General features: G+C 33.8%; 1 protein-coding gene across 1 annotated transcript in view; it reads right to left on the bottom strand.

Moving 5' to 3' along the window:
* The window catches only part of larp (La related protein), a 321561-nt gene that overhangs the window by 240441 nt on the left and 63542 nt on the right, over positions 1-17578 (bottom strand). Inside the window, exon 5 of the mRNA XM_090396411.1 lies at positions 7928-8122. Within this exon, the coding sequence (XP_090252537.1) occupies positions 7928-8122 (195 nt within the window). The remainder of the gene's footprint in view (positions 1-7927; positions 8123-17578) is intronic.

Genomic DNA, 17578 nt, shown 5'->3' with positions numbered 1-17578 from the left:
TTTTTAAGTTAGTAGAAACAGTCGCTAAATTTGATTCGATAATAGCAGAACACTTGCATCGCATCCAAACATCACAAAAAAGGAACATTGCTCATTATTTAGGTGATAAAATACAAAATGAAATCATCCATATAATTTCTGAAGCTATAAAACAAAAAATTTTAGAAATGGTTACAAAGGCGAAATATTATTCATTAATTCTTGACACTACTCTGGATATATACGCCACATAGAACAATTATCTATTGTTATTAGATTTGTTAATCAAAATAAAGATACAAATATAGCAGAAATTCATGAACATTTTTGGGGTTTTAATCTGTAGAAGATACCACAGGGAAAGGACTATTTCAATTTATAAAAAATTATTGAATGTTTTAACATTACGCAGCCAAGCTTATGATAACAGTTCAAATATGCGAGGCAAACAAACATAATGAACTGCAGAAAAAAATCCTTGAAATAAATTCAAGGGCTTTTTTTATTCCATGTGCTGCTCATTCATTAAATTTGGTAGTTAATGATGCAGCTAAGATATCCTGTGAAACTGTAAATTTTTGGGGAGGTACAGCAATTATATAATTATTTTTCAATATTTGTGAAGCGTTGAGCTATATTAAAAAAACATTAAAAAAGACGTCCGAATTGGTCGCCAACACGTGAAATCACGTGCTTTATAGGTAAAATTTTCCGACTGTTATACAAGCAACATAGTTAACTACAATAATCATAAAAGAGAAGTTAATTTTCCGACCGGTAATAATAAACAACTCATCCCACTATACGGACTGATTACCCTATTATCGGAATGGATTCTCCTTTTTCTGAGATGCGCAGAAGTGTCGAGAGACCTCAAATCGGTGGGCGAACTATACTAGGTGGGAAAGTAGAGTAGAACCAATAAAGCCACTTAAAAATAATATCAAGGAAATTTACCTTTTTGATATTACGGAAGATAAAACTAGATATCGATTCTAGAGTTCAGGTAGACAAGATAATTTCAAAGATTTATTTGTTTAAATTTATTTGCTCTGTTCATGTTTGATAATGCAAAATAATGCAGAATCCGACATTTGATATAGGAAAAATTACAGAAAATCTTTATTATGTTATGTAAGAATTAAATACTTGCCGAACAAACGAATATTTTGAAAATATTATTAGAACTGCAAAAGATGTAGCAAATGATCTTAATATTGATCCTATTTTTCCAGACATTCGCAAAAGAACAAAAACAAAAATGTCGGGTTACGAAGCATCAGATGAGACAACGCATGATCCTAAACAAAATTTTTAAATAAATTTTTTCTTCGCGATTTTAGACATGGCAATAACTTCAGTCACGGAAAGATTCATACTTAAAACAACATAGAGAGGACTTTAAAGTAATAAGAGACATAAGCAAATTAAAAGACTGGAGCGATGAAAATTTAACGAAACATTGTAAAGATTTGCACTTAAAACTAGCGACAATCAAGATATTGATGGTAAGACTTTATTTGAGGAATTGAAAACTTTGCAATGTTTTATTAAAAAAGAGTCAGCTCTTCAGGATGTTTTAAATTATATATACGAAAATAAATTAACCGACACGTTTCCGAATACTGCGATTGTGATGCGTATTTATTTAACATTATCAATATCCATAGCATCGGGGGAAAGAAGTTTTTCAAAACTGAAACTAATAAATTATTTGCGGTCAAAAATGTATGGAGAGCATCTAAAGGATTTATCAATTATATCAATTGAAAATAATATGGATTCATTAGACATTAAAGATATTAAACATTTTGTGGCAACTAAAGCAAGATGGATAAATATGTAAAATAAATCTACATTTATACTAATTGTTATATAGTTAAAAGCATATATCCAAATTATCTTTGTTATGTAATATTTCTTTTTATATTAAAATAAATATAATTTTTGTTTATATATATTCTATTGTATTTATATATGGGATGCTTAAGGGTCAAAGCTCTATAACTGAGAGGAGACCTCCACATAGCCTTTAAAGGAATGCGGAGAACCGACCAGGGCTTCTGACCTAATGTCCAATCCTCACCTTCTCGTGGTGCACCCTGTTGGGTATCTACTTTGATACTGAACGAACGAGGATTGGCTGGCAATTTGGGATTTAGCCGACCACATTGTATTCTTATTGGTTAAACCAAAATAAAAAAATGGTGGTACAACATGACAAAATTTCATGCCGGCTGGGGTGTCGCCCGGTTAAACAAGGCCCCCCCGTTGTTTTTGCCAGGGAACCAGGGCGAACAACGAAAAGTCAGCTACTGGAACAAATCTGAAAACAAATCCCAACTCAACATCACCAGAGTTAAAGATCGGTACTATCAATGTAAGAAGCCTGAATGGCAAAGAAATGGAGCTAGCTGAGGAATTAGATAAGTACCAGATCGACATAATAAGGGTGACTGAAACAAAAAACACCAAATGAGATCTTTCTGAGCAATAAATACAAAATGTTATATTCAGGCAATGACAATCAAGGAAAAGAAGGATTAGCCATAATATTCAACACAAAATACAAGGTTAATCTTCTTGAATGGCAGTCAGTCTCAAGTAGAGTAATGTGGGCAAATATGAGAATGGGGAACTGGACAATGAGACTTATTTGTGCCTATGGTCCCACAGAAGGTTCTACTAAGGTAGAAGTGGAGGAATTTTTTGACGCTTTAGAAAAAGCAACTGACACAATGAAAAAGGAAAAGTTGGTCCTTGTTGGGGATCTAAATAGCTGAGTAGGAAATGATTGTGAGACATACAAAAATATTTTGGGAAAATTTGGAGAAAAGAGCAAAGCTAATAATGATGGCAAATATCTGTTGGATTTCTGCTCAGGACATGGACTGGCTATTACTAACACCATGTTCCAACATAAAAATGTGCACAAATTCACATGGAGAGAAGAGGCTAGGAATAAGAAAAGTCTCATTGACTATGTTATTGTTGATAATGATGTTTTCTCCCTGGTGCAGGACACCAGAGTGTACAGAGGATTTGAAATTGGAAGTGATCACTATTTAGTCTTGAGCAGGATAAAATTGAATTTCATATTGAAAAGAATAACATGTAAGAAAGTTTTAAAGCGAATAAAAGTTGAGCAGCTCTCAGATGTGAACTGTAGACTAAAATACAGAAAGATTATTGAAAAGAAAATGAAAGAGTTTGAGAACAGGAATCAAACCTTGGAGATTCAGTGGCAAACTCTGAAGAAAACATTGATTGATTCTGCCAGAGAGGCATGTGGTGAGGTTGTGTGCAAGGATAAAAAAATCAGTACTCCCTGGTGGACACAGGAAGTTAAAGAGGCAGTGAAGGAAAAGAAGAAAGCATATCAAAAGTTCCTGGCAAATAAGTCAGCTTTTACTCTTACAGAATACAGAGACAAATGTAAGAAAGCTAAACAGTGTGTAAAACTAGCTAAACAAAAGTCATGGGAGTACTTTGGCAAGAATATAGAAAATAAATATCAAGAAGGTGGCAAAATATTCTGGAGGTTGTTGAAGAAACTTAGGAATGGAGGAAAGAGTGCTGTAAAAGGAGTTAGAGATGATAAAGGTGACATGAAAACAGGAGAAAAAGATATCCTTGAAGTATGGAGTAATTACTTTGAAAAACTGCTAAATGAAACAAGCAGTGATGACAGCACAGTGATAAAAAACACCGACCAGGCATACAGTCAGGAATACATATCCATACATGAAGTAGAAAAAGCCATCAAAGGCTTGAAATGTGGAAAGGCAGCAGGAGTAGATGATATTTGACCAGAAATGCTGAAGTATGGTGGTATAAGAGTCTTACAGTGGCTGCACTGCATAGTTCAGAAAGCCTGGACAGAGGGACGAATTCCTGATGATTGGAGTAGAGCTCTCATAGTACCCATATATAAAAAGGGAAATAAAACTGAATGTGAGAATTATAGAGGTATTTCCCTACTGAGTGTTCCTGGCAAGATCTATGCAAGTATACTTGAGAAACGGTTGAGAAGAATTGTGGAAGAAAAGCTTGGTGAAGAACAAGCTGGATTCAGGACAAATAGAGGCTGTCTGGATCAGATCTTCACTTTACACAAATAGTCGAGAAAGCATGGGAATATAACAAAGATATGTATTTAAGTTTTGTCGATTTGGAAAAGGCATATGACAAGGTTCCAAGAGAGAAGCTATTCAATACGCTGCAGTTATATGGTGTCAATGGGGCATTATATCAAGCAATACTTAGTCTTTATTTTAGTTGTAAGTCAGCAGTTATAATTTAAGGAAGTACAGGAATATGGTTTAATGTTAAATCTGGTGTGAGACAAGGATGTACATTATCACCTCTGTTATTCATTATCTATATGGATCACATTATGAAGGAAAGTGGTATTAAACCTGATATCAAAATTGGAGATTTAATGTCAGCTCTTTGCTTTATGCGGATGATGTTATACTTCTAAATAAATCTGCTACAAGTCTGCAAAATTCTCTGACTAAATTGAATAGCTGTTGTAATAGACATGGTATGATGGTCAGCAATAAAAAGACAAAGACAATGAAAATAGGTAGAATCATTGAAAATGTCAACTGTGTTGTGAATTGGGAACCTGTGGAACAAGTAAAACAGTTCAGCTACTTAGGCACGATTTTTACTGAAGATGGTAAATTAAATATAGAAATAGACAACAGAATCAGCAAAGCTGGTATGGTGGGAAGTCAATTGAATAAATTCATATGGAATACGAGAGCAATTAGTCGGAACACTAAATTAGCTGTATACATGACAGTGTTCAAACCAGTTTTAACTTATGGATCGGAGAGCTGGGTCAGAAGTAAAACACTTGACCAAAGACTAGAGACCGCAGATATGAGAGTCCTGAGAAAGATTAGAGGCGTGAACAGATGGCATCAATGGCAATATCATATTAAAAATGAGGATATTTGGAAAGAACTTAACATTGTCAGCATCCAGGAATGCATTAGCAGAGCTAATCTCAGGTGGTATGGTCACTTAAATAGAATGGGAGAGGAAAGATTAGCAAAACAAGTGTTCTCTGCCAGGTTGGCAGGAAAACGACCCAGACGAAGACCAAGATATAGGTGGATTGATATGGTACAAAGTGCCTTAGACGATAGAAATATAAGATCTGATAATGTTGGAGTCTTGACAAGTAAGAGACTGATTTGGAGGAAAATTGTAGATAGTAAGTTAGTAATGATGTAATTTTTTCATGTAGTACTGTCATATCCTGTACACCCCTTGCGGGTACATGGCAGGAATTTGATGATGATGATGAAGGCTTCACTTCAGCGATGTAAAAATTATTTAAATTAAGGGGATATTTAATCCCACATTATTTCAAAGCTGAATAAGAAAACTCTAAGATATAAATAAATCAAAGAGTTTCATGCCGAATATAGCAAACTATAAAAGTTTGGCGAGTCCGAGCGTGAGCCCAGTATTGCACCACCTGGGTGGTGCAATACTGGGCAACTCGTAGTAAAGGTGGATAAAGCTAGAATTGCTATTCTTAGTATTTGTCCTAATGTAAAACTCATCCCCTAGGAGATGTATGTTTTTTACATTAAGGGAGATAGGTCACTACCCAGACTAGTTTCAACCTTTATTGAGGTCTCATCAGTGAGTAGGAAGACCAAATAATACCAAGATTGTAGAGATAATAGCTTTAATACTTTACAGTACAAGTTGTCAAAAAGGTGCACAGATAAATTAATGAAATAAAGAGTCAAAAGGCTTCACTTCGACGATGTAAAAATTTGTCCAAGTGTGTTTGCTCATGCTTGGACTTGCCGAATTTTTATAGTTTGCTATATTCAGCATGAAACTCTTTGATTTATTTATATCTTAGAGTTTTCTTATTCGGCTTTGAAATAATGTGGGATTAAATATCCCCTTAATTTAAATAATTAGTTATCAAGTATCTGCTAGTGATAGGTTTTTTAGAAACAAAGTCATGAATAAATGCCATTTCGTTTAGGGAAAAAACTTTTGAAAGAAACGACTAAGACTCTTGCTCATAAACCAAATATAAATGTTTGGTATATGGGTAAGAGAACCATATTTTCATCCCTTGCCATCCCTGATATTTACATTTCAATTTTAGACATCTGATATGTTCACTATTTTGCCACAAGACTTCAGAGTAATTTTGATGAAATAGCTAAAATGCCATATGTATCATAGAAGAGAGGAGAAAAACAATAGTAATGTTGGAATGCAGTTATGGTTTCATAAAATCCTAAAGGGTGATTTATGCTTACTTCATGAACTGAATAATATATGAAAAAAAAAAAGTCTGTAATTACTATATCCAATATAAAATTTAAAATCCTATGACTGACATAAAGAAACTATACACTATTCTAAAGCAGCAGCAAGTCCATGTATCTGAGATACATCATAGAGAGGAACATGCTAAAGAAATCCAAGCTGTACACAAACTACTACTTAAGCTATTTATGTTGCTTAAGTAGTAGCTAAGCTAGCTTTCTTCAGCTGCTTTCCTAATGAAGAGTTTTATCCACTCTCAGTATCATATGTTAAAAGAGGAGCAAAAATTTATACATTATTTAATAAAGAAAGAGCACTATGTCTTCATTTTGGTTACATAAATTATATAGAAATAGTGAATATTAAAGATCCAACATGATTGCAAAGCGAAATGTATGCAGAAACTATGAAAGTTTCATAATTTGACCAGAGAGCTTATGAGAATACAATCCCTGGCATTGTAGTTGCCTTAGCGTGCACTACTTAAAATTTATTAGTGAATTTGATAAAGGTTTTACTGGCCTGATAGCTGTTTTGTACTGACTGGTTCTCTTCAGAGACCAAGCAGAAACCTTAAGAGAGCAAAAACTTTCATTCAATACTAAAACAATCCAATGTCAGAGAATTTTAGTATGACAAAGTTTAGTATTTGGCTATGAAATAAGGATGATAAATTTCATTTTAACACTTTCAATGTGGTTACATGGTTAGGCAAAGTATTACGATATATCTTTTAAATTTCATTCCACAATTTGGCCAAAACACGGTGAATTTTATAAACAAATGTTTAAACAAAAATACACCTATTAAAAAAATTTTTATCAATTTTAATGTCCTCCACCCAAGCATCTGTTTCTAAAATTTAATTCAGTATGCTTTGCCTGGGAGCCTCTGTAGCTCAGTCAGTATAGACGAAGCTCTTGGTCGGAAAGACCTGGGTTCAATTCCCGTCTATGACGTGAGGAACTTTATCTAGTCTGTTTTGACTAAAGGTGAGTCTCATACGGAGGCAGAGGGTTTTTTCACCGGGAAACTCTGGTTTTCCGTCCCTCAGAACAGGCAAACTCGCCACGCGAACACACATGGATTACAGTCATGAATACTTACGACAATATGCGTAAGAGATAAGGTCCTCACCACATGTCGTTACGCCCATAGTTAACCATGAGTCACATCATAGTAGTCAGCCTTCTAGATAGGAGACGACACATGAATGGGAATGCTTTGCCTAATATTTAGTGCTTCAACCAAATTTCAAACAGAACATTTAATTCTTTGGCCAAATCATGGTTCAGCACATCCCTAATTTGGACTGAGGATGGCAAAGTTGAGAAGAAAAATATTATTTGCAGATTAAACTTTCTTAATAAGAAACAGTTTAAAAAAAATTGTAAGAAATATTATTTCAAAGTTCTACTTATTCTACTAAAAAAAATTTCTATAAAATATAGAAAATTTTTTTTTTTTTTTTGCTTTGCTTTAAAACTGAAACCAAGTACAAAGCAATAAACTTTGGAAAGTAATTCATCACAGAAACTTCGTCTAAACATTTCAATGCTGGACTGTCATAATATGAATCTCTCTCCTGTAATATAATTAAGTTTTCTCTCTTGTAAGCAAGATCTAAACTTACCTTTAATACCCGAGTCCACAGACCATTCATTTCCTTGTTTCTCATCCTTGTCTTTTCCTCTGTCTTCTCTTTTTGAGTCCCTGTCATCTCTATCTTGCCTATAGCGAGACACTCTATCATTGCCACCTTTACCAGGTTTTCTCCTTTCAGTTTTAGCTGGTTCTATATCAAGAGGTACCCATTTCTGTTTTGTTCCTGAAAAATAAATGAATCAGACATATAAACAAATATTGCATCTTACAATATGAAGAAATTTACTTTTACATGAAATAAATGAGAATCTCATTCACTGTTCCAGTGGAATCTCTTTCTCTCTCAACAGAACTTGGCTATAAACACACAAGACCTTCATATCCAATGGCTCCAGTGCTTACAGAATTAAGAAATAATCAATCCTAGGCCATCTCTTCAGAAGGATTTCAGAAATGCCATCAATATCCCCTACATCCCAGTTACATCCAAAAAAACAGCCAGATCTTTAAAAAAAAGTACAACCTTTATGAAGCATTTAAGTCCCACCAGAAACTAGCTAACTACCCTTATCCATTCTACCCAAGATCAGCTCCCTCTTCTCTCAGTGTCTGGAGTATATAAAGTACCCTGTTCCTGCACTTTGGACAGACAGGTAGAACATAAAACTTATATTTGATGAATAGTGAAACATCTACTATAAAACATATTAGATGGACATAAAACTTACATCTGCAATCACCACTGTAGTCAATCTGATCTTGCATACCATATATCGGATACCACTGATAAGATCTTCTGGTGGAAAAAACACCATGCTTCACAGTAAATTTAAAAAAGACTGTTTTTGGAATCTGCAGCAGCACTCAGAAATCAACTGAATTTAAGAAAATACAGGTTTAAAAAAACTTCACAAAATCTGGGAAACATTAATTGTCAGAGGTTCCAATTTACATCCTAGGCTGCCTACAAATGCCCATAGAAGGTGCACTACCTAGGACTACAGTAGCGAACAAATTAATCTGAACACTCACATTTTAAAGAAAATGTTAATGTTGCAAGAAAATAAGTACAAAAATTAAACTCCAAATTTATCTAATAATTTATGTGCTCCTCTGTTCCTAATAAATTCATCAATTCACATAGACACGAACTCGGAACTTAGAACACATTTTTCTTATTTCTGCATCTAGAAACCATACTTTCATAATGGAATGTATTAATTTATCCTTGGTGTCATGATTTAATTTTCAAAGTCTTTTTTTCACTAGAGCCCACAAATTTTCTATTGAGTGACGAGAGTCACTTGGTCACTGCAGCAATAGAATGGTGCGATTTTTGAAGAACTCTTTCACTTTTTTTTTTTTTTTTTTTTTTTTTAAGTATGGTATGGAGCAAGATCCTGTTAGAAGATGAGTTCTTTGTCTTTCTGAATCTGTGGAACCATTCTTTTCTCCAATATTTTTATGTATTGGTCACTTTTCATCATACAGTCAATAGGCACAAGTGATCGTAGACCATTGTAATATTTTATATCCCTGTTAAAGAGATTTTAACTCTGAGTGTTTATTAATCATAAAAGGGTTTAATTCCAATTGGTGCAATGACTTTTAACTATTTCTTTTATAATCCGGAAAATTATTGACTAGAAACCAAATAAAAAAAAATATATGCATTTAATGCATTTTATGAGAGTCTTGAGAAAGATTAGAGGCGTGAACAGATGGCATCAATGGTAATATCATATTAAAAACGAGGATATTAGGAAAGAACTTGACCTTGTCAGCATCCAGGAATGCGTTAGCAGAGCTAATCTCAGGTGGTATGGTCACTTAAACAGAATGGGCGAAGAAAGATTAGCAAAACAAGTGTTCTCTGCCAGGTTGGCAGCAAAACGACCCAGGGGAAGACCAAGATATAGGTGGATTGATACGGTACAATGTGCCTTTGACGACAGAAATATAAGATCTGATATTGATAATATAGGCGTCTTGACAAGTAATAGACTGATTTGGAGGAAAATTGTAGATAGGAAATTAATAATGATGTAATTTTTTTCATGTAGTACTATCATATCCTGTACACCCCTTGAGGGTACATGGCAGGAATTTGATGATGCATTTAATGAAATGAAAACAATATATACATTTTAAATAAAACTACATAAATTACTACAAAATTAACTGGATCCATGACCCTCTAAAATAAATCTACACTTTAGAGATTTTCTTATCCAAAAATATTAAAATCATTCATTCTATTATTGGATTGTTTGACATATATTTAATCACATCTACCAGACTAAAAACCTTGTTTTCACAACAAAAATGTCCAGAGTCAGTTTCTTTGTTAGGCATTTTCCAAAAATATAAAATTTTCTTCCTCTTTTCCATGAGATCCTTTTTTTTAATCTTCCTTATGTAGCACACAATATTATTCCTCTTTTTTCACTGCAGTATAAATATTCTTACCTCTTCCAGTTCTATTTGACACACAATTTACTAATTTTTGTACAAGAGAAAGAAGTTTCTTCTACTACTTCATAAACAACTTATCGAAGTTGGGCTCTTCATGTTAAGCGACTTTACAGTTTCAAACTTCGCCAACTGCTTTTTCCATATTTTTGAACTCTTTCTTGGAGATTGTTGGATAAAACACTATAAATGTCAACTTATTTACACTATTAAAAAACATCGCAGAGACAATTAAAAAAAAAAAAAAAAAAGTTAAAAACATGAAGCACTCAACCAAAATAGTGAACTAAAACCAAACCAAAACTTCACAAAAATTCAGCATGTTCGGATTAATTTATTTGCTACTGTAAGTCATAGCCACATGTTTCAATTAGTATTGTTTTGTCTTTGTGTGTGTTACAAGCATTATTTGTACTCCCTGAATATGTCTCGGTGACTTGCAAGAAATAATGGAAGTGTTAATATTAGTTTTTAATCCTTTCTTAGTGTTGTCAATACTCTATTAAATCTCTAACATAAAGTCCTCCCAGCACTTAAGCATTAACACAGGATAGCTAAATCATATCAATCTCTCTGCAAACTAGAAAAAAAAATAAAATAAACACAGTAATAAACTTTAATGAAATACTGCAAATATTTTACATTGAAATTAACAATAGATAATCAGTGTGTGGAACCAACAAGGAATTCAAAGAAACAGAAATACAAGGTAAATATGACTATCTTGTATTCCTGTTTCTTTGAATTGCTTGTTGATCCTCACAGTGATGATCCACTGTTAATTACACTGTAAAATATTTGTGCTATTTCATTAAATTTACTGTGTTCATCATGTGTTTTTTCTGGTTGATCATATGCACAAGTACCTTTAAAGTTAGTCTCTCTGTATGAAAAAACTTGAGAACTCATGAACTAAGTCTGATGAAATTCAATACAGTCACTCACTACAGTAAACACTGTAGTGAGTGACTGTATTGAATGATGGTGAGTGTGTAACAAACTCGCTCACCATACAAATTGCTAAGAAAAGTTCTGAATAACATTCTTTATACAGTGGGACAACAGGAATAGTTTGTTATAGTGGACAGTCTGCCAAGGTAATTTCTTTTAATATAGCTCTGAATCTATAGGGTTTTGGCTGGGACTTTTCAGCAGTCTGTTATAGAGAGAGTGGACCATATAACATTGTTTCTGTGGTCCCTATGAGTATGCTATAGTGAGCCAACTAAAGAAGGAAAAAAAGTATCAAACGAGTTTAATTTTTTGTTGAAAATGGACAATAATAACTATCAACATATGTGAAGACCAAATTACATTTTTCATTGCACCAGCAATAACATAAGTAGTAACATGCATGAGCGAGAGTGAAACACACTGACAATATACATAACTTTATTGAAAATTAACAAATATTTCGCACCAAAACTAACAGTACATCAATCATGAAACAAACAAGAAATTCAAAGACCCAATACAAGGCAAATATGACAATTGATGAACCTATAACAGCAAATACTGCATGTTAAAAGGATCATATCAAATTAATAATTAACCATTTCTGATATTTCCAGAAAGAAAAAAAAAGCTGCAAAAAAATACCCAAAAAAAAAAAAAAATGCAGAGAAAAATAAGTAACATTATAAAAGACTGAAAAACAAAATAGATGTAATGTGCAGATATGCAAAAAACACTTAATTAGAAGAAAAAGCAAAAATGTGTGAAGAAGCCAATAAAAAGAATGATAGCAAGACTGTATATAAAATTATAAAACAATTAAAAACACCCCAAAACAGACCTCTAAAAATGAAATATAAAAGCAATATTGAAACTGGAACAATTCGAGAGATTAAAAGAATATTACCAGACACTTTTCCAGAGGGAAGAAGACTGGAAAAACACGAAGAGACAGAAAGAGAAAGCACCATTCATAATAAAAGAAGGAATTTTAAATACAATAAACAAAATGAATTTATCTAATCAACCGGTTATGATGAACATCCTACAGAACTGTGGAAATATGGTGGCATAGCAGCCATCAATTTCCTGCTTGAACTTTTTAACCAAATACAAGCAATTCCAGGGTTACGGACGACCTGACTGATGTTGTTCTGTACTTACAGTCTCCAAAAGGCTTCCCATAAGGATAATTAATAATTCAGGAACTAGTTTCTTCCATGCATGTAAACAAACCTGCATGGAGTAAGTTGGCTCAGAATCTTTATGCTAGTAGCTAGTCTCATTGTTTCTATGGTCACTTACACACAGCATCACTTTTGTCTTAACTTTTTTTTTATTCAATTTTGTGAGTTTGTGATTACCCTTACGACCATGCCTCCAAAGAGAAAGTTCACTGCAAGTCCAGGTGAGGCAGCAAAGAGAAAGGTGATTACAATGGAAACGAAAGTAGAAATAATTACGCGTTCTGAGACAGGCCAGATGCCATCATTCATTGGGAAAGCATGAGGCTTCAGTCGCTCAATTATCGGAACAATTATAAAGAATAAAGTAAGAATAATGGAACATGTGAAAGGCAGTACTCCAATGAAAGCATCAATTATTACTAACCAGCGTAGTGGATTAATTATTGAAATAGAAAGGTTATTATTGATTTGGTTAGAAGATCAAAATAAGTGTAACATTCCTATTAGCCTATGTTAGCGTAGGAAAAGGCCCAAAGCATTTTCAACAGTTTAAAAGATGCACGTTTAGAAAGTAAAGGAAGTTGTGATGAAGAATTTGTTGCAAGTAAATGTTGGTTTAATCATTTCAAAAATAGGGCAGATATGCATAATATTTAAGTGCAAGGGGAGGCAACCAGTGCCGATGTAGCTGCAGCAACTGAATTTCCTGAAATGTTAAGAAAATTATCGAGGCGGGAAGGGTTATTTGCCAGGACAAATATACATGAAAGTGGATTGTTCTGGAAAAAATTACTAAAAAAAAATTACATCTCGAAAGACAAAAAAAGTGTACCAGGGCATAAAGCAGCAAAGGACAGACACTATTACCCAAAACCTTTTACAATGTTCACTTGAAATAGCTGGTACCAAAGAACAGAAACAAAACAATCAAATAACATACAAAATAAAATTGAATACACTGAACTGTGCAAAACGATCAGAAAACGTATCACAGAAGAAATAATTCATACAACAAACAACTGAAAAGAACCGTAGTCTCAAAAACACCAAACAGCAATAAACAGATGGTTGCAGTCAAACTACAAGATGAGCCCATAACCAGAGATAGATATGCTATAGAAAAAAAGAATTGAAGAATATTACTCAGAATTATATCAGGATGAATTAAATGAAGACAACTACAAAATAGCTGAAGTACCACAAATTCTACCAGAAGTTATGTAGAGCATCCAAAGCTTGTAAAATGTAAAAGTTGCAGGTGAGGATGGAGTTATAGCTGAACTACTAAAAGCAGGTGGAGAAATGATTTACAAACTATTAACCTTATGCCTGAAGAAAAATGATGTACCAAGAACATGGAAGAAGGCTACCGTAATTTTTCTATATAAAAAAGGTGAGGTAAAAGCTTTGAAGAACTACCGACTCATCGGTCTACTATCAGTGGTTTATTTACAAAAGTCTTAGTCATGGGCTATGTACGACTCTAGACCTAGCAGAACCAAAAGAACAGGCAGACTCTCAAAGTGGCTTTAGTACAATGGGCCATATTCAAGTTGTACAACAGATTATTGAACGGTGTAATGAATATCAGTTACCATTATGTCTTGGTTTTATTGATTATGAGGAAGCCTTGGATTCAGTAAAAATTTCTGCAATACTTAAAGCATTATGAAACTAACAAGTGGAGGAGCCATACATCAGGACCATCCATCAAATCAGCATACACCAATGCCACAGCAGCAACTCTCTACTGTGGAAATACAGAGGTATAAGAGAGGGTGACACATATCTCCAAAATTATTCACAGCATGCCTAGAAAAAATAGTCAAACTTCTTGAATAGGAAGAGAAAAGTCAAAGAAGATAAATGGAAGATATTTAAGCCATTTACGCTTTGCAAATGACATAGTTATCTTTACTTCAACTGCAGACGAATTACAGACTCATATCCATGAACTCCAAATTGCTAGCAAAACAGCTGGTCTAATGATAAACCTAAAGTAGACCCAAGTTATGTTCAATAGCTATGTCCAACCAAAAATAATAAAAATTAATGTAAACTTAGGACAACAGATATCAAATTGAACAAAATTTCATGGGTGAAATTAAAAGATGCACAATGCTTGGGTGGAAAGCATTTGGAAAACTACATCCAGTATTCAAAAGCCAACTACCATTATGTCTGAAGAGAAAAAATTTTAACCAATGTATTCTTCCTATATTGACATATGGCTGTGAAACATGGACACTAAAGGCAAAGAAAATTCAAAAATTAAGAACAACACAATTTAGTATGGAAAGAAGTATGCTTGGTATCACAAGACTGGATCAGAAAAGGAATACATGGATAAGAAATCAACCAAAGTCTCTGACATCATAGGAAAAGTGAAACATCTGAAGTGGCAATGGGCTGGGCATAATGCTGAAGGACAAGATCAATGATGGACAAAAGAAGTACTGTATTGGATTCCACGAGAGGAAAAAACGCCGATGACACCAACCTAAATACGGTGGATTGATAATATCATCAGATTTGCAGGAGTGACATGGAAAAGAACCATGGACACAGTTCTGGTATAATCTTGGAAAGGCATTTATCCAGCAGAGGATTGACCATGGCTGATGATGACTATATCCAAAAATCTGGGAAGTTGTTCTCCCCAGAACGATGTCTCTTAAATGTTATTCTTTTTAAATTCCTTAATATATCCTTTCTGATAATATCCTTGTAACATATGACAAAATATTAGAGGAAATAAATCCTTTTTATATTTTTGGTTAGTTCAGTCCTAAATTGCTAGCCCATCTCCATTTGTTAAGCATATAAGGGAATAACTAATAATGGGGATGCACCACACTATTACATTATACTCCTAGGCTATGTTGTTTCATAGTTTCAACTCTGAAACCATGTAACAACAAAGTAATCCCACACAAATATTAAATAAATGATCCCATAATTATGATAAAAACAAACATTTGATTTCACTCTTGTCATCGGTCTCCTTTTCAATTACAAAATGATCAATCTATAACCAATCAAGTAAACAGAAAAGTAACCAACGTGATAAAATCAAGAGTGCATAGCTCAGTCAGCAAAGACAATGTTTGGTTGGAGACCTATGTTTGAATTTAACTAGAATGTGAAGAACTTTAATAAGGGTTTTCAACTGAAGGCAAATTAGCTGGCTTCTCATGGAGGTGACAGTGTTTTTTCCCCCTTTTTTTTCTTCTACAGAGAATAATGGGTTTCTGATCCTGAAAGACCAGTGAGAATACATACAAATGACATAAACAGATTATGTTCATTGTTTTAACTGCCCTCTCAAAATAAATTAGGTTTCTAGAAAGTTGAAGTGCACTGAATACCCATGACAGGCTGTTGAATTCTTTGATTCTCCATTTCAGAGAACCATGTAAAAGAAATGGACAATGAGTGGGAGTGCTAGGTTCAGTGGGTTAGCAGTTGAACTGCAAATAGATGTTGAGCAGCTACTGCATGTTTATTAAAGTTTAGCATAAATAGAAAGTGTGGCAGATGCCTGTTCTTCTGAAGAGTATCCTTGAAGTATTAGAAAAGAAGACCAGAATGTAGAAACAGATCATCTGTGAGAGAGGAACAAATGGTTAGTGAACTGTCATCTTTTGGATGGCTTCAAGAATTTTTAGAGAAAAGTTTTTGTTGTACCACCCGAAATACAAGAGCAGCACTTTTAAGGTTGGAAAGATATGGCATTTGTACCAAATTAGTAGCCTGAGATTAAAAGTAATCTTAAGCAGAAAAGGATACCAATTTATTTATTTAAAGAGAAAAATAATAAGACAGATCAAATAATAACTTAATCATAATTAAAGGAATTTGCTCATTTTATCAAATGCTAACCTCTATATGGTTCACTATTTAAAACATATAGAGGCTAGCGTTTAATAAAAATTAAAAGTAAGAAAAGCTCCAAAACCTTCTAAATACCATTATTTAAAATAAAATTTAAAAAAATTGAAGTATGATATTACAGATTAACCAACTGTCCAGCTTATTAAATGTAATCAATACAATGTTACAACTTTCAGATGGTTGTTGCTAGCATAATGAAGGTCTGATATGCTGTGTAACCATGAGGAAGTTTTGGGATGCCTTGAGAGCATATGATTTACTGGATTATTTGAAGTAGAAGGTGCTCTACTAAGTAAGCAGTTAACCAAATCATGTAGTGGTATTTTCTGAAGATTATTGGGATATAAGGCCAAATATTATGTATTTTGGAGGTGGCTTATGCTACAGATGAGATGTGTTTGTGAAAGGCTACAGATAAGCATCAGTTCAAGAGTCATCTTGATTGTTATTAGATCTTAATTAAAGGTAAAGAGAGATGAATTACTTTCTGTTTTGCGAGAAAAAAAAGAGAAGCCCCTGTGTTTTATGAACATTGAAGGTGGCGAGGTTATCATTACCCCAGTGAAGAATAGTGTGCAGATCAGCATTTAGGACAATGATTCTAGAACTTGACAATTGGTAAGTACAGTAAAGTCTGTCATGTAAGTAAGAGCAGTTTATCATTAACGAAGCTATGGATGTGGGGTTTGAGGAAGATATGAGATGGATTATACCATCCAGTGGGTGATATAACAGGGCCCTAAGAAACACTTGCACTAGTACAAATATGGGGGGAAAGAGAATGCCATCCACCATGAGCAACAAACAATCAGAGAAAGAGAAAACTATCTGCCTTTCATCCTTTGTAATTGGATAGCTAGTTTTCTCTCTCTGATTCATATTTTTCATGTGAATTCAAATTCCATATTCAATAATATGGAATTTGCAGAACAGCCCTCTATGCAAGACCCTATATCAAATGGCTAAACATGCAAACACAGAAGTAGTTTTCTCCAGATCTTTCCGAGGCACATGTACAGAAGTCAGTAGTGTAGGAAAGATCTGCCATAAATCATGAATGGCAGAATTTGTACTTATGGTCATTGATTAGCCAGTTTTCAAGGTGATGAAACAGTTAACCATTGATTACCTTTATTACTTTAGAGAGGATGATGGTTTGAAGGCAAACATTT

This window comes from Typopeltis vanoorti, chromosome 8 (genome assembly GCF_054136105.1).
Source record: "Typopeltis vanoorti isolate ZY-2024b chromosome 8, IOZ_Tvanoo_1.0, whole genome shotgun sequence".
NCBI classification, from domain to species: Eukaryota; Metazoa; Arthropoda; class Arachnida; order Uropygi; family Thelyphonidae; genus Typopeltis; species Typopeltis vanoorti.
This window is presented reverse-complemented; position numbering and strand designations above follow the sequence as displayed.